This window comes from Rhineura floridana, chromosome 18, assembly GCF_030035675.1.
Source record: "Rhineura floridana isolate rRhiFlo1 chromosome 18, rRhiFlo1.hap2, whole genome shotgun sequence".
Classification (NCBI taxonomy): Eukaryota; Metazoa; Chordata; class Lepidosauria; order Squamata; family Rhineuridae; genus Rhineura; species Rhineura floridana.
In genome coordinates this window covers 17946532-17972367 of record NC_084497.1, presented here as the reverse complement: position 1 = coordinate 17972367, position 25836 = coordinate 17946532, and the positions used below count along the sequence as shown (strand labels likewise).

Sequence of the window (25836 nt, the reverse complement as noted above, 5' to 3'; positions counted from 1 at the left end):
GGGAACGTTTCAAACTCTGTTAACATCGCATCTGAACCACAAAGCTTGGAATAGTTTGGCCCGCACCAGGTAATTAAGACATGAGATTCAAGTTCTGGGTGAAGCAAGGTCGCTGTTGCGCTGCAGCCAACTCAGGAGCGACAGGAAGGGGGGAGTAGTACCAACCACCCTGAAAGAGGCAGTGATCTAACCGCTCCTGAAAAAGCACACCCTGGACTCTGCCCAGTCACAAATACTCCCTTTTTAGGGAAGGTGATTGAGAGGGTTGTGGCACTGCAATTGCAAGTACTCTTGGATGAAACGGATTACCTTGATCCATTCCAATCTGGGTTCAGGCCTGGTTATAGGACTGAATCAGCCTTGGTCGCCCTGATGGATGACCTTTGTTGGGAAAAGGACAGGGGGAGTGTGATTCTGTTATGCTTACTTGATCTCTCAGTGGCTTTTGATACCATTGACCTCCTGGCCCAACTTGGTGAGATGGTATCAGAAGCACAGTTTTACAGTAGTTCTGATCCAATCTTCAGGGCTGTTTTAAGAGAATAGCATTGGGTGATTGTCTTGTGTTCCTGGCAGTTGTGCTGTGGGGTGCAGCAGAGTACCATCTTGTCCCCCATGCTGTTTAATATCTATATCAAGCCCTTGGAGCAGTCATCAGGAGATTTGGGGTGAGGTGTCAGCAGTATGCTGACGATAACCAACTCTATTTCTCTGTAACATCTGAATCGGGAGAGGCCGTGCAAGCCCTGGACCACTGCCTGGACTCTGGTGGGCTGGATGAGGGCCAATAAACTGAGTCTGAATCCTAGCAAGATGGAAGCACTGTGGGTTGGTGGTTCCCAAGTTTGGATAATTGGTCAGTTGCCTGCTTTGGATGGGGACGTACTGCCTCTGAAAGAGCGGGTCCCTAGTCTGGGGGTGCTCCTGGATCCATCTTTGTCGCTAGAGGCCCAGGTGACCTCAGTGGCTAGGTGTGCCTTTTACCAGCTTCGCCTGCTAAGACAGCTGTGCCCTACTGGGAGGAAGGGTGGGATATAAATCTAATAAATAATAATATATAATCGTCTTATTCATGACCTCCTTCGCCTGGCTGGAATGTGCCCTTGAATTCTGATCGTGCCATTTGCCTAGCTGGAGGATAGAGAGGCGTGTGTGAACATGTGGAGCAACTTCCCTAATGTGCAAAGGTAAAATTTACATCAATTCCTTCACCCTCTTTTGCCTCTGGCTTTGCCCACCACTGCAGGTGGACCTCAGAAGGCTGCCTGGAAGGGAATAGGACCTGAAAACTTTTTCCCACCCCTGAATTATAGGGCGGGTCCTTCTCTCATTAAGGAAAACCCAAGGACAAACAAAGCCAATTCCACTGAGATTGAGAGTACAGATTCTGTCCTTTGAACAAATATTGATTTCTGTGGGTTGTATCCAACTACATTCTACTCAGAGTAGACCCACTGAACTTAATGCATTTGTTAGTCATGTCTGTCAAGTTTAATGGGTCTATTCTGAGGGGGAAATTGGATGATATCAAAGAAACTATCTGCATGCGCCCGGGCGCACACACCAATTTCCCCCCATGGATGTTGTAGTCATTAAGAAAGGAGTATAGAGGAGAGAAGTTCCCAATGTTCAAGTCCTGAAACTCCTGAAGTAGAAGGACGTAAGATGGGGAACAACACTCTTAGAAGCATATTAATTAGGAACTGGTGTGTGTGTGTGTGTGTGTGTGTGTGAGAGAGAGAGAGAGAGAGAGAGAGCACACCGAAGGGACTTAGGGCTATGCAATCACTGTGTCTAAATTGCAAACACCGAGGCAAAGTGGGTGTGTTTGGGTTCAAGTGAGGGCCCTCCTAGTCAAGCCAAGCCCCTCCCTGAGGTGATCCAAGCAGAATGGCAGCCCGCCTCAAGCTCTTCAGAGTTATTTGGAGTTACAAAGAATCATACCTTCAAAATGATAGGAGCATAAAAGACAAACACCATTTAAGGGAAATGCCAGGGTGGGGATAGTGGGAGGAGGGGAGCTGGCGTTTGCTCATTGATAGTTTCCCATTCAGGATAGAATCTCATCCAACACTCTCTAGTCACAGTGCTTGTGGGCAGAGCTTGGAAGCAACTAGTTACAAGTAACGGATTACTTGTAATTCATTACTTTTTTGAGTAACGAGTGGCTAATTCCTTTACACTTTGATTGTAATAGAACTAGGAGTAATTTTACTACTCTTGTGGAGTAATTGTAACGTTTCCAGAATTACTTTTGGGCATTACTTGGGGGGGGAGCAGGGGAAGTCTTCTGCTCCTCTGATTTGTGGATGAAAATCATGTGCCTCAAACTGGGCTTCTGTGCAGTGTCGCTCTTCCCTCATGCTCTGTGGATGGGTAGGAGGCGATGAGGGAGGAGGCAGAGAGTGAGACAGGGTGGAGTGGAGAAAACAATTATTTTAAAAAATGGATAGTGGTGGTGAAGAATGGAGTGGAGAGGAAAAGGATCTGAAGGTCAAGAACATGGATAAAGGAGGAGAAGGGGGCAGCAGCAGAATGGAGATAAAGAACTGTGGAGGTGAAAGATGACAACGTGTGTGTTTGTGTGTGTGTGAATACTGTGTTTGCACTTGGCACACAAAGTGGCCTCCACCACCCTCTCTGGCTACTTTGCTGCATATGCAGTATTGTAACTTTTTTGCATCTCAGGGGAAAATGTTTGCTTGAGTGAGTGTCCCTTAGTTGGTGGCAGGGCAGGGTCTGGGAGGTAGTTAAGTGATAGAAGTTATGCTGGCTGGCTGAGTGAGGGGGGTTGCACTTTGTTTGATGTGCAAAGATCTGAGTAGTGGCCTCAGCCTCCCTCCCCACCACCCTTACCAGCGGAGAGACCACCATTGTTATCTTATGAATAAAAATAATTATTCTGCTACCTCTGTATGTGTGTGCTTATTTTAATGTTGTTTTAGGCTACTTAGATGCGCAGCAGCCAAGGCGAGCACCCTGTAGACTTTTTTTAAAGTAACTGAAATGTAATTGTAGTGATTACTTTGGAGGAAAAGTAAAGTAATCAGTTACTTTCAGAGCAATTGTAATTGTAACGGTAATTACTACTTTTTTGAGCCATGTAACTGTAACTGTAATTCATCACTTTTAAAAAGTAATCTTCCAAGCTCTGCTTGTGGGGATGCTGGTCCCATAAAACATTTCTCCCAGTGCCTCTTTGTCTCACTCTTTGGCTAGTCCTCTGAATGTTACGAAGAGTTGGTTGGTGGCGTTTTGACGCAGCTTGTCTCCTGTTTGTCCTAACCCAGCCTTCCTACCTGTTTCTTTCCTTTCTGTTCTTTTCCATCCTTTCCAGTCCATCCCAGTCCATATTTTATATGGACTTTATGCAAATTATATATTTGTGTAAGACTGTCGTCATGCTGTAGTTCTCTTGGCCATTGACAAGAGTCTGAGAGTGGCCGGGACATCACAGCAGTGAGGAGGGAATCAAAACAAGGAGATGGAGGCCAGAAGGCATGAAGCCAGCCCAGGCAAGCCACAGGCCAACAGTCAGGACAGGCTGGGGCAGCTTCCCAGCAACTGTCTTACTTTGATGCTGCTGCCCATCTCACACTAATGGCCCTATTTCAACCTCAGCAGCATTGGAGGTGGCGGAGGAGAGATACAGAGGTGGGTTGGGGGCCCAGGCAAGCAATCCTCCCTGCCCTTCTCCTTTGCACCTCTGACATCAGGAGCACAAACGAGAAGCCGGGGAGGATCGGAAAAGTTGACAGGATCAGCACAGGGAGGTTTCTGCAAGGCTTTCCACCCTAGCTCTTTCAACCTCTGCTTGTGGGATTTTGACAGGATGTCATGTAATTCACAGGAGGGTTGACCCACCCACCGGTGAATGTTGGACCATGGGGTGGGAGCAAAAAAAATGCCCATCCCCTGATCTAATGGATTAATGGGGGGAATGGGGTGGTTAGTGCATTCTGGGGGGTGGAGGGAATGATGGTAAGATCAGTAGAGTAGTGGCAATTTGAGAAGTGCAGGGTCCCTCCTCCATAGTCACAGCCACACCCTCTCACTCTCTACAACTTGGCTTTTTGAAGTAGGAATGAACAGGAATTCCGTTCACTCTGATTGTCTCCAGTCAGCAGGAAATGACAAGGAGCAAGTTAGAAGACTCTTCTCAGTGGCTAACACACTCCCATTTCATGCTGATTGGCTCATAAGAAACTGGAGACTTAGGGACCTGGCTCCCAAAAAAGTAAGAGGTCTAGGATCCCCTGAGACCCTGGATGTACTACTTCTAAGTAAGATCCCCGACCTCCAGATTTTCCTCTTCTTGCCCCACCAAGAAAACCAGGTCCAAGGTGTGGTGGGCCACATCCCTTGGGCTGATGACATGTTGGGACAGTCCCATGGCTGTCATGGAGGCCATGGAGTCCTGAGCTGCCCCAGGCCTGGCAGCCTCAACATGGATGTGAAAAATCCTGCAGTACTATAAGCCTGGGGATCTCCATACTATGTCCAAGGCAACTCAGGCGGGGAGGCTGTTGGGTAGCATGCCAGGCAACATACCAAATAAATCCCTAGCTGGCCCCGTTCACCAATGCCAGGCACAAACCCTCCAGATGTCTGAGGATGTTACAGATTACATAAGGAACAGCTGTTCCCAGTACCCCCCTTGATTCACCATATTGACCATGTTAGTGTTGCTTTATTAAGAACTGTTATAAAGCATGTTCGTAATTGAATATCAACATTTACACAGTATTTAGAGATGGGGAACTTGTGGCCCTCCCAGAGCTTGGAAAAGTTACTTTTTTGAACTACAACTCCCACCAGCCCAATCCAGTGGCCCTACTGGCTGGGGCTGATGGGAGTTGTAGTTCAAAAAAGTAACTTTTCCAAGCTCTGGGCCCTCCAACTCCCAACATCCTCAGCCACCATGGCCAACTGTCAGGACTGATGGGAGTAGTAGTCCAAGAACGTAAAGACTGCCACGAGTTCATTCATCCTTGAGAGAGAGAAAGGATTTGGGTTGTATCCGAGTAAGTTGAAATTAATGTACATAGGTTTGCTGTGTTCATTCATTTCAGTGGCTCTGCTCTGAGCGGGGCTAACACTGAAGACAGCCCTTTCTTTGAGACTGTTCAAGTTATTCATATCGGAGTAATATATCCCTCCACTGAAGTGGAAGACTAGCACTGCTAATGAAAGTGGGTCATTTATCTCTACAGCCCTTTTAAGAACTGTGCTACATGCTCCATACAGTCCCGTGTGCCTGGAAATTCAAGTAGCACATAATCAATGAAGATTGCTACTCCATGGAACCCATCCTGAACATGATGCCATGTCACTGGCACACCATTGTCCTCTAGCCGCTTCTTGTACAACAGACCATCGTCCCGCAGAACATCATGCTCACAGGTCAGAATGAATGTCTCGGGGAGCTGGCAGATAATCGCATCTTCTGCCAAAAGTGGGGAGAACCTTGGGTCAAAAGCCGGTTTGACAAGTTCATAAAGCTTTTGTGAAAATGAAACAGGCACTTTTGAGACATAGCCCCTGGCCTTAAATTCTTCTGGAAGGTTATCGGCACTAATCCATTTTCTGTACTTCACCCACATATCCCTAGGAACATGGGCATTCTCTAGAATCCCTTCCACATTGATAGTCTTCCCAGTGAGATATGCGAAACCAAATTGGATAGCCCGTTTCCTGAACAACATGGGAACTGAACGGTTTTGCTGATGGGAAGGCAAATTGAAGTCCACTGCTTGCAGGAAGGGGTAGACCATGATCTGTGCTCGCATTCTTGGAAGGTCCACTCTGGTCACCAGCTCTTGACAAACAACAGCAGCAAATGTTCCTCCGCTACTGTCCCCACCAATGGCAATGCGGTTGGGGTCCACTCCATATTCCTTTGCATTCTTCAAAAAGTGTATTGCAGCAGTGCAGCAGTCGAGTAATGGGACTGGGTGCCGATGCTCAGGAGCTAAACGGAATCTAAAGCAAAAGCGAGATATAGTCTGCAGTTGTCATTTCATGTTCTATAGCAGAAGGGCATTTCCTGAATGATCTATTTATTTATTTATTTATTTTAATTTATATTGCAAGCATGGAGAACCCCTAGGACTGCATTCCTTCTGGGCAGCCTTCTGGGATCCACAGGCCAGGGGATGTGGGCCAGAGGGCCAGAAACAAAAGTGTGTGGAACAAGAAATGGAAGTGTTACCTTTGTATAAGTAAGCTGGCCATTCACCTCAATGGGTCTACCCTGAGTATAATTCACTAATAGGCAAAAAAACCTTGCGGCTTAAGAATGTACCTATAGCCCACAGATATTTCTACCAAACTCTAAAAAGCAGAGAAATTGGGCAGCTATAGTGAATGCACCAGGGGAGCAGGAGACCTGACCTCCTCTCTGAGATATTGTACTGCCCTACAAAGTTGTCAAAATGCAAACACAATTTGGGTTGGTCTTTCACAGTCCAATCCACTTGCTGTGTAGCTTGGAAGAATTTGGGCCAGTGGAATGTCAGCTCTACTGGAGCTGCAGGCATAAGCAAAAAGAGAATGCTGGCTCTCACAGATGCCCCTACCAGCATGTAAGCACTCCCCACTGACTTCCATTAGAAGTATTTTCTCAGACTGACCTTTTACACGGCATAATTTGGCCCGGATGGGGACCAGCAGGAGTGCTCCGAATGGGAGTTGGATGTTGCATAAGTCTCCCCCGGCTCCTCCTCTGACACGCTCCCAAATGCCGCTTTTTGGGGCCCTCCGCTGAACTCCACCAGCAACACTCTACCGGGCTGGTCTTCCCTGGTGGACTCCCAGCTCCACCACAGCAGAGGAGCTTCTGCTGGTGGAGCCTGACAGAGCTCAGACCATGCTGGCTCACCAAAGATCCGTCATATCCAACGCCCCTCTGCCCAGTGTAAATATTTATTTATTATTTTATTTATATCCCGCCCTTCCTCCCAGCTGGATTGCGCCCTAAGATGTGAAATGTTAACTACAAGAGGATACCAAGGGGATGAGCCCTCAAAGGGGACATAAACAGAGAGCCTAGCCATAAAGCCTCATCTGATTGGGATTCAGGAAGTAACTGTCTCTAACCATCGAACTGACAGGAAATCTCACTCCAGGGCTAGCACCCTGTGGAGTTACAGCCTCCACATGCACCTCAGGGCTCAAAGGCCAGGGTGTCTCTTCAACATATGATGGAAACTCCACAATGACGGTGCCAGACGCACCTCTGCAGAGGGGAGTTCCATCACGTTGGGCCTGCCATAGAGCATGCTCTCTCACAGGCTTAGGGATGGGGGAGACGTTAGATCTAGTTGGCATTTAAAGGCAAATCAATCACATTCACACTTTCCAAAACAATACGGAAACGGAAACACAGCCATCCTTCCAAATTCGCACGTACCTGAAATTTGTGATGTAGTTCTGCAACCCAACAACATTTATGAAAATGTATGATATTAGGGGGAAATGTGCCTAAACTGGAATATATTAGTGAAAGTAACATAGAAAAATGCATGATATTAGGGGAACGTTTGCAAAAAATGTGTACATTAGTCTAAGCTACATACAAACCTGTGTTCATTAGGGGAAAATGGACATTACGATGCTGATGAATTTTCTTGAGGGTTTTTTGGGGGGGAGAATTAACAAATTGCTGCTGAAATGTGGAAAACTGAATCTATGATTGATTCCTTCTAGGAAGAAGGGCAGGATATAAATGAATGAATGAATGGATGGATGGATGGATGGATGGATGGATGAATGAATGAATGAATGAATGAATGAATGAATGAAACAGAACCTGAAAGATAGCACCATCCTTACCCAGGCTGTGAATCCCCAACCCCCACTCCTCTGAAGGTGGTGGAATTACTGAGAGGAACCCCTCTGCTAATCTGGATACCCAAAAGTGCCCCAGATTTGTTTGCTGGGATGGGGGAGAGGAATGAAATGAGGTATTGTGGGAAAGGTCGTGGCGGATTGGCATACAGTAGAATACAGTAGATAGATAATTTATTCAAACCAAATCAAATCAAATTTTATCATGCGGTCATAGACCCAATATACAATTGATTTTACAGGTAGTAAAAACCATGGATTATAAAATAGAGCTGGCAAAGCTCGTGGAAGTTAAAACAGAGCATTGTTAACTAAGAAAGATCTTCTTACGTATGGTTTGGGCGGCGAAAATGAACTTAGGAGCAGATAGGGTGGTTGACTTGTCGATACCGGCCAGAAGATGTTTCAGTAAACAGTCTGTGGGCCTGCCAGGGAATTTTTTTATAATGGGGTTTAGATACCTAGAGCGTTCAGCGTTGTAGAAGGAACAAACAAAGAAAATATGGGACAGTGACTCGACGTCTGCATTCCTGCAGGGACATAAGTGGAGTTCGTGGTGTGTGCCCTGGTAGCGGCCTACTAAAAGTGAGGAGAGGAGGCAGTTGAATCGGGCCCTAGAGAAGGCTTGGGCATAGTCACATTTTCCAGATAAGGGGCGGGGTTAGGGAATGTGAAGCTTAAATCAGAATGGGTTGGGGAGCAAGTCTTAGCAGCATTTGACAATGAGCTTTGGAGGTAGACGTCTTTAATCCAGGTCTCGATGGTCCGTTTGGCTGCTTCAGACTCTAATGAGGATAGAAAGTCTACTGAGAAGCCACAGCGTGGCACAGAGTTTGTGGCACAGTAGGCTATAAAGGCACGGAAAAGCTGTTTCAGTCCTATTTTGGACAGAGACAGGAGGGCGGCATCATCAGTGTATAACAGCAGAGGACAATTTTGATCGGCCACCTTGGAGGGATGGAAGGCGGGAGAACAACAACATGTACTGAGATCATTTAAGAAGAGGTTGAAGAGTACAGGGGCTAGGATACAGCCCTGTCTGACCCCTTTGGAGGCGGAGATAGGGTTTGTTAAAGTCCCATCGGCACCACAATGAACTCAGAGGGATGTGGTTTGATGAAGGCGATAAATGAGGTAGAGGAGTCTCCTGTCCATGTTAGTTTGAGAAAGTTTGGCCCAAAGTTTATCTCTTGGAATGGCATCAAATGCAGATTTGAGGTCGACAAAAGCAACAAACAGGCCATTTCCCAAGAGGCTCATATATTTTTCTGCCGTGTGATTTAGTAGGATACAATGGTCGAGGGTGGATCTACCTTTTCTGAAACCAGCCTGTTCCCAACCCAGAACATTCTCCTCCTCAAGCCAGCAGATCAGTTTGGAATTTAGATAGCTGGCGTACAGCTTGCCCACGACCGATAAAAGGCTAATGGGTCTGTAATTTGAGGGGTCGTCTCTGGCTCCTTTCTTGAAGATTGGAATAATGATGGCCTCGAGCCAGGCCACAGGGTAAATAGGTTAGCCAATAGGGGGCCCACCAGGCTAGGAGGGATAGCATCAGGAGTGATCGCATCGGGACCCGGAGCCTTGCTGGGTTTCAGGGCACGAATCAGAGACTTTATCTCGCTCTATGTGACAGGCAGCCAGGGTGGAAGGACTGTGCGGTCCGCGGTAGGTGGACGGGTCGAAAGATGGTTACTTGAGGCCTCAAACAGCCCAGCAAAATGCTGTTCCCAGATGTTAGCGGGAATGTTGCAGGGGGTAGGATTGGAGGATGTTAAGGCAGCAGTAACAAGGGACCAAAAGATGATCTATTGTTTTTAGCCAATGACCATTACAATGCAAGTATCAATACAAAACATCTGGTAAAACATACAAGTAAAACATTTATGGGACATTAGGAATCTATCCCATGATGCATAGATAAAACCCTGAGTTTTCAAAAACTAATTAAAATGATTGTAGAAATGTTGATATTTATTTCATTTTTTCCCCATATATTAAGATTAAAATGTGCCCTTTGTTGGTAGGACTCGTGTGTTTTAGGAAGGCCATTCTTGTCTTCGTTGCAGCTAATGCAAACGGAGCTACCCTGTAGGTGTCGAATTTGTCTTTGTTTGCCAGTAGCCATCTTACCTTAAGTTCATCTGACTGGCCTTCTAATAAAGACTGAAAGGGAAAGATGAACTTCAGCCTTGGTGTGTCGTATAGAGTGCAGTGTAATATATGTTGCTCCATGCCTTCTGTTTGACCTGACCCACATATGCACAGTCGATCTTCTAGTGGTTTGTTTGAATATCTGCCAGCAGATATTCAGTGGGCATCAACTGGAATCTGAGTCGGGTAAAGGCACTTCTTATGGGAAAAAAGGTTAACTCCTGCAGATAGGAGGCCCTTTCATGATCTAGCTTAATTTTACCAAACCAGATGGCCGATTTACATTTTTTTTAGATATTCAAGGTCTTTTGGGGCATCTTTGTCGTGGACAAAGTCCCTGATCGTGCTTTCAGATATGTCCTGGGTTAACGTGGCAGGGGAGATCGAGTAGCTAAGCATCAGACGTCTGCTACGTTGTACCAGCCATCCCGATTCTGTAGCTCCAGGAAACATCTTTTGGCTAGGTGGTGTTCTGGCATCGTTGATAGCTTTTTCCAGTATATTAAGATGGATTTGTGTATGCGTGCTTTGAGAGGTGGAAGGCCTGCTTCACTCCTTAGAAGGGCGCCAGGTGTGCTATGTGCTACGGACAGGAGCAGGTGCAGAAACTTGTTTTGGATTATGTCGAGTTGGTCTCTGCATTGCACACCCCAAATTGCTGCTCTATACAAAAGTTGGGACACGATCTTGGCTGCAAAACCTTTTAACGTTGGTTTTATTAGGCGATGACCCTCAGTATGGTAAAGTTTCTTTATAGGCCCTAATAAATGGGCAGCTGAGGATGTTAGTGCCTCTAAATGGGTACACCACAGAGCATTTTCAGAAAAGTGGATACCCAAGTATTTAAATGAGCGGCATTCTTCTAGCCTATGGCCATCCAGCATCCAGTTGTGCTGCTCATGCCTCTTAACAAAAACAACTACTTTGGTCTTTTTATAGTTAACAGATAATCCTTCGTTCTTGCAATACCTTCCAAATTTAGTGAGCAATCTTCTCCGCCCCACACAGGTTAGTGAAATGAGGGCCATGTCATCCACGTAAAGCAATACTGGAGTCTTCTGTCCTCCAACAGCAGGAGGATAAAAGGAGGGATCGAAGACTTCCTGCGTAATATCGTTTATGTAAAGGTTGAATAAGATCGGGGCCAGGATGCAGCCTTGTTTGACACCCCTCGAGGTGGGGATTGAGTCAGAGAGATAGCCTGCCCTACCAACTCTGATCCTGATATCTGTGTTGGAATAAAGCTGCTGTATGAGAAATAGAAGACGTCTGTCAATTGCGCTGGCCTCTAATTTTCCCCATAGTCGCTGTCTGTCTATGGAATCAAAAGCTGATGATAAATCAACAAATGCGACGTATAGTTTTCTTGGTGCATTGTGTACCTTTTTTTGGATCAGATAGTTCAGGACAAAGCACTGGTCAATTGTACTGAAGCCCTTGCGAAAGCCAGGCTGCATAGGAGATAAGACGTGTTCATCTTCTTCCCAGTGCTCTAGATTATCTAAAAGGTGTAAGATCTTGGGCAAGCTAGTCAAACTCCAGGATAAGCGGACCCAAATTAAGATGGACAACCATCGAAATACAGGAGGGCTGGAGGAACCAGACAGTGCAATTAAAAATGTTTCCGAAGGGAATATTTACAGTTTATAGTCCAGGTACCTCCATCTGCACTCCCTAGTTTTAGAAGGGTTATAGCTGTGATTGAGCACAGCGTGTGGGAGCCGTGGGAGGAAGGTGATGCAGATAAAGTTAGTAAAGCCGGTGTTCTCAAAGGCCTTTTACCACTGACTTTTTCCCGCCAGACAAACTGCAGCTTTCAAAGCAGTTTGGATTGAGTTTGAAAGTTGTAAGATGACCATAAGATTTCAAAACTATCGTACCAGCCGCAACGCTCGGAACCAGGCAGCCTCCCTCGTCGCCATCTTGCCTTGAATAGTCCCCAGTAGGAGCCCAGGGCCAGCAGAATACAGTAGTGTAGTGGTAAATGCAGAAGTGCAGGGTCTCTTCATAATAGTCCCAGCCACACCCTCACACTCTCTACAACTTGGCTTTTTGAAGTAGGAACAAACAGGAATTCTGTTCACTCTGCTTGGCTCCAGTCAGCAGGAAGTGATAAGGAGCCAGTTAGAAGACTCTTCTCAGTGGCTAACTCACTCCCCTTTCATTCTGATTGGTTCATAGGATGCTGGAGACATACAGTAGGGACATGGCTCCCAAAAAATGTGTATTGAGGTTTAAGACCCCTGAGACCCTAGACAACTACACCCCTGGTAGAATATCATTTCTGCCAACATCTCTTTGCATTATAGCCATGTATATTTTTAATGACAATATTTTTATGTATATTTGTTTTTAATTGGATTGTGGATTTAGGATTTGATCTCTAGTATTAAATGCACATTTCTTAGAGAGCTTTTTAGATCAAGTGGTTTATAAATCTTCTAAATAGTAATAAGCAAATTACAGTACTTACTCAACACTCACAACCACGGTGTCACTCTCTCGGGCAATGTAGCGGCACACCCTTTCATATGCGCCTGAAAAACATAAGTGTCACCAAAAGGAGACCATTGAAAAGACCATTTCAATTAAGCGGCATAGAATGAAAATGCCTTCCCCTCCCTCCCAGTTTAATACTTCATTGGCATACAGCAAATTTAGGAGGATCACTTCTGCAGGTTTTATGGTGAATGTGTATTAAGGCTGCAATCCAAGACACACTTACCTGGGATTAAGTCCCATTGAACTCAGTGGAGCTTACTTCTGAGTAGACATGGACTGGATTGCAGCCTTAGCCTTCTGAAAGATCTGACCGCTATGCCAGAGCACAAGTGTTGGCATTGCTGACATTGAGTTTCTAAAAACACTTTTCTACCAATTCTAGTACCACAGACATATTATACTTCTATGAACTTAGAGAGACTTGTGAAGGCATTTATGTCAATCTCCTGTTCTCTGGCCAGTCAGGTCTCTGCACCACTCAGCCAACCATAATCCAAAAGTATAGCTATGGCAAAAGATAGTAGGAGCCTCAGCTTTTCAACCCTGCCTCCTGTTGTCCTGAGACCAGTTGTAGCCTCAGTATAGGACTAGTGGGGCTGCCTGTCACCAAATTCTTCCAAGGTACACAGGAAGTGGATTGAACTGTGAAAGAATATCTCAGAGAGGAGGTCAGGACTCCTGCTCCCCTGGTACATTCACTATAGCTGCCCAATTTCCCTGCTTTTTAAAGTTTGATAGAAATATCTGAAGCCTTTGACTGTGTAGATCATGAAAAACTATGGAATGCTTTAAAAGAAATGGGGGTGCCACAGCACCTGATTGTCCTGATGCGCAACCTATACGCTGCACAAGAGGCTACTGTAAGGACAGAATGTGGAGAAACCGATTGGTTCCCAATAGAAAAGGATGTGAGGCAGGGGTGTATTTTATCACCCTATTTGTTCAATCTGTACGCAGAACATATCATACGGAAAGCGGGATTGGACCAAGATGAAGGAGGTGTGAAAATTGGAGGGAGAAATATCAATAATTTAAGATATGCAGACGATACCATACTCTTAGCAGAAACCAGTAATGATTTGAAATGAATGCTGATGAAAGTTAAAGAGGAAAGCACAAAAGCAGGACTACAGCTGAACGTCAAAAAGACGAAAGTAAGGACAACAGCAGATTTTTGTAACTTTGAAGTTGACAATGAGGACATTGTATTTGTCAAGGATTATCAATACCTTGGCACAATCATTAACGAAAATGGAGGCAATAGTCAAGAAATCTGAAGAAGGCTAGGACTGGGGAGGGCAGCTATGAGAGAACTAGAAAAAGCCCTCAAATGCAAAGATATATCACTGAACACCAAAGTCAGGATCATTCAGACCATGGTATTTCCAATCTCTATGTATGGATGTGAAAGTTGGACAGTGAAAAAAGCAGATAAAAGAAAAATCAACTCATTTGAAATGTAGTGCTGGAGGAGAGCTTTGTGCATACTATGGACTGCGAAAAAGACCAATAATTGGGTGTTAGAACAAATTAAGCCACAACTGTCACTAGAAGCTAAAATGACAAACTGAGGTTATCATACTTTGGACACCTAATGAGAAGACATGATTCCCTAGAAAAGACAATAATGCTGGGAAAAACAGAAGGGAGTAGAAAAAGAGGAAGGCCAAACAAGAGATGGATTGATTCCATAAAGGAAGCCACAGACCTGAACTTGCAAGATCTGAACAGGGTGGTTCATGACAGATGCTTTTGGAGGTCACTGATTCATAGGGTCGCCATAAGTCATAATCAACTTGAAGGCACATAACATCAACATAGGTACTTTCTTAAACTGCAAGTTTTTTTGCCTATTAGTGAATTATTCCTCATTTATCTGTGTTACATTTATATCCATTCCACGTTTCCTCCAAGGAGTTCAGGTGGCATTGATGGGTCTAATTTCCCCCAGGTTATCATCACATTATCCTGTGAGGTAGGTTAGGCTGAGAGACCAAGATCACTCAGCAAGTTTCGTGGCTGATTTTAACCCTGGTCTCCCAGGTCTTAGTCCATTTAATATGCCTCCACCTTATTCTACACTCTGGAAAAAACAAGACGTAGATGTGAATAAGTTGGGGAGGGGAATAATCTTTTCCCATAGACCTGAAAATTCATGGGGTCCCTTGTTAACCCCTGTGTGGCCCCTGTAAGACTAACCAATTTAATCTGCAGTCGTGCACGTACTTGAGTTGAGAAATCCCCATGGAATTCAATGGGACATCCAAGTAATGCCCCATTATTGTGGCATGAACCTATATTAGAAATTGTGACAGCCGTGGCCCTTTCTCAAATAAGGTAAGACATTTGGGTGCCCAGCCACTGATAATACTGCAATGTTGAAAAGTTTCTTTGAAAGGACGAGGATATGGCAACACCAGTTTTCTTGGAGCAGAGAAGCAACTGTGACAAGCAACTTCTGAACCAAAGTAAGACACTTTTCAGTTAAACTATGTGCTGTTGGCAAAATGGCAATGCTTAAATGGCCAAAAAAATTCCTGACTTGTGTTGGAGATAACTTTCTCCTACAGAAAGTGGAGGAAGCAACCAGAGGATCAGCTATCCTGGACTTGATTCGAACCAAAGAGATAACTTGGTGGATGAAGTTGCAGTTACGGGAGCTCTGGGGGAAAGTGACCACACCATACTTGAATTCTTGATTTTAACAGAAGCAAATGCTGAGAGTACCATCTGTTGATCCTGGACTTGAGGAAAGCAGATTTTAATAAATTCAGAACAATGGCAGATAAGGTTCCGTGGCAAGCAACCATAATGAGAAAAGGAGTCCAAGATGGGTGGGAATTTCTAAAAAAGGAAACTCTAAAAGTGCAATGGCAAGCAATTCCAACAAGGAAAAAAGGGGGGAAACAGCAGAAGAAGCCAATGTGGCTTCACAAGAAGCTTAGAGATGACCTGAAAACAAAAAAGGACACATACAGGAAGTGGAAAGAAGGCCAGGCCACAAAGGAAGAGTACAGGCAGGTATCACGGAATTGCAGGGATGGCGTCAGGAAGGCTAAAGCTGAGAATGAGCTGAGGCTAGCGAGGGATGCTAAAAGCAACAAAAATGGTTTCTTCCGGTATGTCCATAGTAAAAGACAGAGAAAGGAAATGGTGGCACAGCTACTCAAAGTGCTCAATTCCTACTTTGGCTCAGTCTTCTCCCAAAAGAGGGTCTTTGATCCACCTGGGAAACATGAAGTAGAAGGGTCAGGATTGAAAGGCGTCCCTATTTTTGGATCTTGGGATTATTGTTGATCATAAGCTGAATATGAGCCAACAGTGTGATGTGGCTGCAAAAAAGGCAAATGCTATTTTAGACTGCATTAGCTGTAGTATATTTTCCAAATCATGTGAAGTATTGGTTCCTCTCTATTTGGCACTGGTTAGGCCTCATCCTGAGTATTGCGTCCAGTTCTGGACACTGCACTGTAAGAAGAATGCAGATACACTTGTTTTAAATTGTTTTTAAAAGATGTGTTTTTAAATTTGTATATTTGTTTTAATGTTTTTAGTTACTGTAAACCGCCCAGAGAGCTTCAGCTATGGGGCGGTATATAAGTACAATAAACAAATAAATAATAAATAAATAAATAAATAAGCAAGGGGACTGGAAACAAAACCCTATGAGGAGAGACTTTAAAAAAAACTGGGCATGTTTAGAGTTGAGGAGAGGAGACTGAGGGGAGATATGACAGCACTCTTCAAGTACATGAAAGTTTGTCACACAGAGGAGGGCCAGGATCTCTTCTTGATCATCCCAGAGTGCAGGACATGGAATAAAGGGCTCATTGCAGGAAGCCAGATTTTGACTGGACACCAGGAAAAGCTTCTTAACTTTATAGCGGTATGACAATGGAACCAATGACCTAGAGAGGTAGTGGACTCTCCGACACTGGAGGCCTTCAAGAGGCAGCTGGACAGCCCTCTGTCGGGTATGCTTTGATTTCGATTCCTGTGTTGAGCAGGGGGTTGGACTTGATGGCCTTATAGGCCCCTTCAAACTCTACAATTTTATGATTCCATTTTTTGGATTGTTCATTGGCTATGAAACTCAATATTCCTATGGAGCTGTTTTCAATTCCAAACAAATATTGCTCCCCATTTTTTTTATTTAACAGGATCCCTTGTTGCATTGTGGATTGAAGGTGAGCTGAACATGACGGAAGTAGAAACCATTGTTTGTGACGTCCTGTCTAACATATCAGGAACCCTTTTGGTGAAGCACTGTCCTAAAAGCTTCTAAGCAAACTGAGTGAAGGAATGTAGGCTCCTTTCAAAGAAAAGGGCTGTAACTCAGTGGCAAAGCATCTATTTTGCATGCAGAAGATCCCAGGTTCCATCCCTGCATCTCCAGGTAGGGCTGGGAGAGACCCTAGTCTGTAACCCTATAGAGCCACTGCCAGTCAGTGCAGACAGCACTAAGCTAGATGGACCAGTATGAGGCAGCTTCCCATGTAACTTACGGATGCTTCCAAATAAGCCAGCTCCTCCATGGAGATAGAGCATTCCTCTCCCGTTTCTAGCAGGTGATGCCTTAGGCCAATATATTCTTACTGGAATCCCATCAAAAAGCAGATCCTTGATGATCAACTTTGAGTCCTCCCTAGGTAGTATTCCATTCATCACAAGCCTCCAGATGACATACTTATGGCAGATGCCAACTTTCTCCAGAAACAGTGCCTGTTTTAGAGCAAGACATAAGGGAACAGAATAAGGAGCCCTTCACATTCACGTCTCATCAATGCAAGACATAAGAGCTTTTCACACTGGAAGCAAAGAAGAGCACTCTGCCCCCAAGCCTGTTTTAAAAAGCTTGCTGTCTTTACATGCGCCTTGAGGCACACATAAAAGGCGAGTCATGAATCAATACATCAATACTGAAAACAGACAGAAAAGGAGATCAGCAGTGAGGAAATGCTGAAACAGTTCCATGGCTGCAGTAGCTGCTTCACATCAGGAGTGGATGGTGTGGTGGGGAATCTGGGATGCACCACTCACTTGACCTCCCCATGCCGGTGGAACCAACCTGGTGCTCCTGCCATCACGTTCATACTGCGCCCACTTTGCTGCCACCACATCCCCCCCTCTCCACCTGCAGTGACTGGACCAGAGGGAGGGGAGGGGAGCGGCACAGCCCCACCATGCCATCCGCTGCTGCTTCACATCAGCTCATGAGGGGGACGGCCCAGACCCGCATCGCACGATGTCACCCAAGGTTGTCTCTGCTAGGTTTGGAGAGTCCCCACAATAACGCTTACATGATCACAGTCTTCACGAGTTGATTTTTCTTCACTGACATTGAGATTCTGAACGTCTGTCATCAGGGCAATCGAACCAGCTCCCTCTCTGACAGTTTGTTAGACGGGTGTTAAAAGCCTTCCTTTATCCCATCAGGTATTTTAAAAACATTTTTCTGCTCTCTTTTTTTTGTCTCTTTGCTTTTGACTAATGCTGTGTTTTGTTCAAGTTTTGCCAAATTTATTTTCGTTATGGCTGTTTGAGGAAGTTGATCCTTGTCAGGATTTAAAACAACTTAAGTTCAGTTGTTGTTTTTCTTAAGATCCATCATTCCGACAGGCTGGTATTGATTCAAGTTCATTCAGTGTCCACTAGCCACTGCTTGTACCAATTCCATTTTCCCTCTTGCAAAAAATATTGAGATTAATATCGATATTTCGAAAGGAAATACTGATAATTGTTGATATTTTGAAAGAAAATGTTAGCAAGTTGAAAGAAAATATTGATACTATTATTGTACTTAACACTTTCAAACGTTTAAAAAAAATCTGTTTTTGAAAATAGCTGCAGAAAATTGCAACACAAAAGTCGATCCGAAAGGATAGAGAATAAGAGAATTAATGAAAAAATGGTACCAGATTTGAATTGGCTAAACTTCTAGCATATCCCTAGCTCAGAACAGACTCATTGAAATTAATGGACCGAACTTAGTTATGTCCATCAATTCCATAGGTCTAGGACTAGTTCTGGATACCATCCCTAGTTTCAAGGCAGTTCATACAGCCTTTGTTTTGATTCACATACGTCTTCACCTGCAGCTACAGTACATCTCGCTGTCCCCAAGCGTGTGTGTGGGAAGGCCTTGAGAAGCTGTTCCTACACAGGAGAGACGCCACATACTGTTATGAGGACTCAAATATTCCTGGGAAACAGCCCCTCGGTGACCTCTGCGTATATATCTTGCAATACCTGAAGGTATAGACTTCCTGACTCCTATGGAGATTTGGGATTTGTCACCCAGGAAGAATAGGCACTCCTTTCAAACAAAGGAAATGTTTATGATAATCTAAGCCTTTGGAGGAGACAGGATTGCAGCCGTTATCTGGGAATCCCTCAGGGAATGGTTTCTGGAAAAACAACACATTCCCTGACAGGATTATCCTAAATTCTTTCATTGTTCTTATGTATCACATCCACATCCTCCTGGAGACATTTACATTGGGTTTACTTTGGGGTCAGTTTAGTTAGGAAAAGGTATAAAACATGGGGCGTGAGAAGGGGAGAGGAGTTCCTCTTCTGGAGGGCTCCAACGGCTGCTTTTCTTACCAACGCACGCTAGCATCTTTGGGACAATTTCAGAGCTATGGATTTGGGTGAGAACTTTCAAATCTGGCACTGGTTACAAAGGGCGGAGCTTTTGCTCATTGGGCTAGATACAAAAGTCTCTCTCGCTCAGCCTTAGTCTTGCAGCAACTCTCCAGGAAAGGTATATTTTATTTATCTATTTATTACATTTTTATACCGCCCCATAGCCGAAGCTCTCTGGGCGGTTCACAACATCAAGATATCAACATACAATTTAAAACCACACATTGATCAATTTAAAACATAACTCATTAAATTTCCAAATAAACCTATACTAAACTAAAATACTGAAATACTAAAAATACTAAAATGCTAAATGCTACAATACTGAAATGCTAAAATGCTAGAATGCCTGGGAGAAGAGGTAGGTCTTAACCTGGCGCCGAAAAGACAACAATGTTGGCGCCAGGCGTACCTCATCAGGGAGATTGTTCCATAATTCGGGGGCCACCACTGAGAAGGCCCTTTTTCTTGTTACCATCCTCCGGGCTTCCCTCTGCGTAGGCACCCGGAGAAGGGCCTTCGATGTTGAGCGCAGTGTACGGATAGGTTTATATCGGGAGAGGCGTTCCATCAAGTATCGTGGTCCCAAGCCGTGTAAGGCTTTATAGGTTAAAACCAGCACCTTGAATCGAGCCCGGAAACATATAGGCAGCCAATGCAAGCGGGCCAGAACCGGTGTTATATGTTCGGACCGCCTGGTCCATGTTAACAATCTGGCCGCTGCATTTTGCACAAGCTGCAGTTTCCGAACCGTCTTCAAAGGCAGCCCCACATAGAGCGCATTGCAGCAATCTAGTCTAGAGGTTACCAGAGCGTGGACAACTGAAGCAAGGTCATCCCTGTCCAGATAGGGGCGTAGCTGGGCCACCAACCGAAGTTGGTAGAAAGCACTCCGTGCCATCGAGGCTACTTGAGCCTCAAGTGACAGGGATGGTTCTAAAAGTACTCCCAAGCTACGAACCTGTTCCTTCAGGGGGAGTGCAACCCCATCCAGGACAGGTTGAGCATCCACCATCTGGTCAGAAGAACCACCCACTAACAGCATCTCAGTCTTGTCTGGATTGAGCCTCAGTTTGTTAGCTCTCATCCAGTCCATTGTCGCAGCCAGACATCGGTTCAGCACATTGACAGCCTCACCTGAAAAAGATGAAAAGGAGAAGTAGAGCTGCATGTCATCAGCATACTGGTGGCAACGCACTCCAAAACTCCTGATGACCGCACCCAGCGGCTTCATGTAGATGTTAAAGAGCATGGGGGACAGAACTGACCCCTGCGGAACTCCATACTGGAGGGTCCAGGGTATCGAGCAATGCTCCCCAAGCACTACCTTCTGGAGACGACCCGCCAAGTAGGAGGAAAACCACTGCCACGCAGTACCTCCAACTCCCAGCTCAGCGAGCCTCCCCAGGAGGATACCATGGTCGATGGTATCAAAAGCCGCCGAGAGACCAAGGAGAATCAACAGAGTTACACTCCCCCTGTCTCTCTCCCGACAAAGGTCATCGTACAGGGCGACCAAGGCTGTCTCCGTGCCAAAACCAGGCCTGAAACCCAATTGAAATGGATCCAGATAATCAGTTTCATCCAAGAGTGTCTGGAGCTGGTCCGCAACCACTCGTTCTAGGACCTTGCCCAGAAATGGAACATTTGCTACCGGCCTATAGTTATTAACAATTTCTGGGTCCAGGGAAGATTTCTTCAGAAGCGGTCTCACTACCGCCTCTTTCAGGCAGTTAGGGACCACTCCTTCTCGCAATGAGGCGTTAATCACTTCCCTGGCCCAGCCGGCAGTTCCATCCCTGCTAGCTTTTATTAGTCAGGAGGGGCAAGGATCCAACACAGAAGTGGTTGCACGCACCTGTCCAAGCACCTTGTCAACGTCCTCGAGCTGCACCAACTGAAACTCATCCAAAAAATCAGGACAAGGCTGTGTTCTGGAGACCTCATATGATTCAACTGCTGTAACATTGGAGTCCAAGTCCTGGTGGATGCAAAAGATTTTATCTTGGAATATGCAACTTCTGAGCCTTTCTCTTTCCTTTTTTTCTCCCTGTGTGGGTGAGCTTAATGTGAAGGTGTTCATAGGGTTAGTCTCTTTGCTTTAGTCTATGCAGTGTTGCTGAATGAATGAGTCATAGTTAGAAAGCTGCTCCTTGTTAACTGCAATTGTAAACTGCAATATTTTCCCTTTTTTCTTCTCTTAATAAAACCACTCTTTATTTTACTTTCAGTGTGTGTGTCATTGGGTTAAGGGTAAAATAATACATGCTCTGGGGGGTGACGTGCGGGCAACTCCAGCAAATGATCCTGCTGCTGTCTTTTGGGGAACTTGGATTTCTAGTGAGCTATGCTCATTTGGAAGCTCAAGGTCCCTTCGTAACACATACCCACAGGGGTGTGTGGGGAAAGGAGGGAGTGCTGCTATTCATCCCTATGCCAGAATACAGGTACAATTTTCATGGGGCGGAAACAACAACTGACACGTGCCTAAAGGAGTGGACTGCATTGCATGCCAGGATGCTTGTCACATGAGCAAATCTCCCACAATCTTCTAGGTACCCAGGCTTGCAAATGGATTCTTTCTGGTATTATTTATCATGAATATTCATGCTAAACTTCCACTCTATTCCACTAGATTTCTGGGACCAGCTTTTACTCCTGTGAAAGGTCAAATATCATACGCAAGTGACCAGTTCAGAAAATGTTGGAATAATAGAATAAAGGGCAGTGTGAAAGTAGCCATGATCTGGGACCATCCCCCAAAGCATGAGTGGAGCATTTATCACAGTGCCACCAGCTCCCAACTCATGGAGACAGACTAGGAGGGTGGTACGGTAGGAGGATAGTATGGTCAATGGTATCAAAAGCCACTGAGAGATCCAACAGCAGCAGATTGTTCAGTGGGATCCTTTTTTTTAACTTAGGGTGCAATTCTAAGGAGTGTGTATGTGAAAAAACAAAGATAGTTCAACTAGCCTGTCCTACACCCTGCCAGCCTCCAAGTTTTGGGGGGCATGCCCTCCCCAACAATTTCCCTCACATTGGGAAGAATTCGGAATTGGAAGGAACATGTTTCGTAGGCTTTTTGCAGTGGAACAAGCCAGTCTGATGCGCCCCTGCTTGTATGGACGTGATGTATGCAAAACGTTATCGGTGAATGAACTGAGAATACTGATGGGGAGAAATTCAGTTTAGTTTTCATTTCAAGGCAAATCGATCAAAGGCCAAAGGCATACTTTCTTAAACAAAACGGAAACTGAAACATGGCCGTCTTTTGAAATGTGCACTACTCCAAGGTTTGTGAGTTCTCCAAGATCTCTAGCCAAGTAATGTGCACAGAAATGCCTACACTAGTGTAAAATGGCCATAGAATGCATACATTAGGGGAAATAATGCATGATATGATATAACACTGAATGCATTATACTATGGAAAACGGCTTTGCAAAAATGAGAATATTCACAAATAGGCAAAAAACCTTGCAGTTTAAGGATGTACCTAAAGCCCACAGATATTTCTATCAAACTTTAAAAAGCAGGGATATTGGGCAGCTATCATGAATGCACCAGGGGAGCAGGAGACCTGACCTTCTCTCTGAGCTATTGTTAAGGTGTTGGACTATGACCTGGAAGACCAGGGTTCAAATCCCCACACAGCCTTGAAGCTCACTGGGTGACCTTGGGCCAGTCACTGCCTCTCAGCCTCAGAGGAAGGCAATGGTAAATCCCCTCTGAATACCATTAACAATGAAAACCCTGTTGATAGGGTCGCCATAAGCTGAAATTGACTCAAAGGCAGTCCAAATAATGATAAAATACAAATTTGTAAAAATGCAATCACAATTTGGGTTGGTCTTACACAGTCCAATCCACTTCCTGTGTAGCTTGGAGGAATTTGATAACATGTGCCTCTGAGCATATGGTGAGTGGTGGCAACATCTGCCATCTCCAAAGACAGAGAATTACATTTTTGTAGGTTTGTTGGAGTTCTTACTTTGCTTCTTTCCTGTGTTACTTCTGTTTCTAGAGAGAATCTAACCTGGAACATAATATTTCTCTCATTATTCATCCTAGAAACCTGAAAGACTGTCTTACCCCCTATATACCCAGTCGATCACTGAGCTCTGCAGGTGAGGGCCTCCTGCAGATACCATCTTATCAGGAGGTCCGTTCTGTACAACAAAAAAGGAAATGGACCTTTAAGTATGGTGACACGTACCCTGTGGAATTCCCTCCCCTTAAATATTAGGCAGGCGCCATCTCTGTTATCTTTTCGGCGCCTGTTGAAGACTTTCCTCTTTCAACAAAATTTTTAAGTCGAGACCTAAGCATCTCTGTTGTAATTGCTTCTTAATATGTTGTTTTTTTTAAAAAAAAAAACACCTTTTTTAAAAAACAATATTTTAACCCTTTTTATTAAAGATGCCTTTAAAGGTTTTTCAAAAAATATTTGTAAAGTTGTTTTGTTTTAATCTTTTAAGGTCTGTTTTTATGATGTTTTAAAGTGTTTTTAGTGCTTTTGTTTACCACCCTGGGCTCTTGCTGGATATCTATCTATCTATCTATCTATCTATCTATCTATCTATCTATCTATCTATCTATCTATCTATCTATCTATCTATCTATCTATCTATCTATCTATCTATCTATCTATCTATCTATCTATCTATCTATCTATCTATCTATCTATCTATCTATCTATCTATCTATCTATCTATCTATCTATCTATCTATCTATCTATCTATCTATCTATCTATCTATCTAAAAAGAAGCATTGTACCTGGCATTGCTCAGGAATTCTAAAGAACAAAAACGTCAGAGTACTTTTGAGAGGTTCAGTCCATCACCTTGATTCAAAAATAGCATCCATTTATATCCAAACATAGACAAAAACCAGCTCCTTGATTTCAGGAACCAACATGCAAAATTGGATTATGATAAGAGGTGTGCAAATGCAAAGCAAACAAACAACTTTACAAAATGTATAATCGATGGCTTCCATGCAATGCTCTTACTGCACAGTGTAGGCCCATCGAAGTTAATGAACATGACTAGGTAAGATCCACTCATTTCAATGGGTCAACTATGAGTAGGATTTAGCTGAATACGACCCACAGCTATCATATATCTATTTCAAGTCAAAAAAGAAGAACAAAATATATGTACAATCCAAGCAATCCACAAGAAACTAATTGGTCCCATGGCTCCAGCTTGTATGTGGGTGCAACTACTAGGGATGCTTCCTTTTTCTCTGATGCATGTTTGAACAGGCTCTCCATGCAGTCTATATGTCATGCAAATTAATCATTGAGAGAGGGGATTGATCATAAAAGAAACAGGGACACTCACCAGCCCAAACATAAGATTCCCAAAAAGAGTCATAACATGTAGTTTTGCACCCTGGCTGATTCCTGGAGGTATGTGGGTCCTGGTGACATGGTAATAAAGTGTCCAAGCCAGTGCCAAGAATGGGATGAAAATGCTCAGATACAGGAGCAGGTTCAACAGAGCTTCGCCGAGTGCCGCCCTCTGAGCTAAGAAGGGCAGCATCCTCTTCTGACACCAGTGGCTTCTGATATTCTACTTCAGTGGCGTCTCCCTAATAAACTCTAAGTCTGTTGTAAGAGCAAACATATTGACTAAGAATCAGATTAGGAGCAAGAGGTTAGGCACTGCAAGATGTTCTTGACTCATGAATGAAATTTTGCCAAGAGATGCCAGTTCTTAGAAGCTTATGCCTCATTCATGAGTTTTGGCGTCCAGATGACTGAGATATATACACTGACTTCTGCCACCACTTTTTTCTCTTTCCTTTCATTTTTAACTCTCAAGTGTATTGAACAACTCCATACATAGGTGGGAAGGTGAGGAAGAGGACTGAGTTCACCCTACGTGGGAGGGGATTGCACATAAATGTGATCTGACTTTTGCATTTCATTTTGCATTTCAGTACCTCCCACTCCACCCATCTCCTCCATCTTTGCGGCTGATTAAGAAGGACTGAGGGAACGTTTCAAACTCTGTTAACATCGCATCTGAACCACAAAGCTTGAAATAGTTTGGCCCGCACCAGGTAATAAAGACATGAGATTCAAGTTCTGGGTGAAGCAAGGTCGCTGTTGCGCTGCAGCCAACTCAGGAGCGACAGGAAGGGGGGAGTAGTACCAACCACCCTGAAAGAGGCAGTGATCTAACCGCTCCTGAAAAAGCACACCCTGGACTCTGTCCAGTCACAAATACTCCCTTTTTAGGGAAGGTGATTAAGAGGGTTGTGGCACAGCAATTGCAAGTACTCTTGGATGAAACGGATTACCTTGATCCATTCCAATCTGGGTTCAGGCCTGGTTATAGGACTGAATCAGCCTTGGTCGCCCTGATGGATGACCTTTGTTGGGAAAAGGACAGGGGGAGTGTGATTCTGTTATGCTTACTTGATCTCTCAGTGGCTTTTGATACCATTGACCTCCTGGCCCAACTTGGTGAGATGGTATCAGAAGCACAGTTTTACAGTAGTTCTGATCCAATCTTCAGGGCTGTTTTAAGAGAATAGCATTGGGTGATTGTCTTGTGTTCCTGGCAGTTGTGCTGTGGGGTGCAGCAGAGTACCATCTTGTCCCCCATGCTGTTTAATATCTATATCAAGCCCTTGGAGCAGTCATCAGGAGATTTGGGGTGAGGTGTCAG

At 44.5% G+C, this 25836-nt stretch overlaps 1 protein-coding gene across 2 annotated transcripts; it reads right to left on the bottom strand.

Annotated features, from left to right (window-relative positions):
* Positions 1-4670: 4670 nt before the first annotated feature.
* Positions 4671-24731, bottom strand: LOC133372720 (arylacetamide deacetylase-like 4). Of its 2 annotated transcripts, XM_061601722.1 has the most exons (5): positions 24502-24731; positions 21011-21133; positions 17010-17226; positions 12476-12539; positions 4671-5982 (listed from the first exon to the last, which is right to left on the bottom strand). In XM_061601722.1, exons 1-5 carry the CDS (start codon positions 24700-24702, stop codon positions 5208-5210), a joined length of 1380 nt encoding a protein of 459 aa, XP_061457706.1. In that variant the 5' UTR covers positions 24703-24731; the 3' UTR covers positions 4671-5207. The 2 variants fall into 2 exon arrangements, with proteins under 2 accessions (XP_061457706.1, XP_061457707.1); XM_061601723.1 differs by lacking the exon at positions 21011-21133.
* Positions 24732-25836: the final 1105 nt, after the last annotated feature.

Excerpts from the sequence above, each read along its gene's own strand:
- LOC133372720 (XM_061601722.1), bottom strand. The coding sequence starts at position 24,702 with ATGCTGCCCTTCTTAGCTCAGAGGGCGGCACTCGGCGAAGCTCTGTTG. Across the intron at positions 12,540-17,009 it reads TGGCTTATTTGGAAGCATCC|GCGCATATGAAAGGGTGTGC; the intron begins GTAAGTTACATG and ends TATGTTTTTCAG. Across the intron at positions 5,983-12,475 it reads ACCGTGGTTGTGAGTGTTGA|ATTCCGTTTAGCTCCTGAGC; the intron begins GTAAGTACTGTA and ends CTTTTGCTTTAG.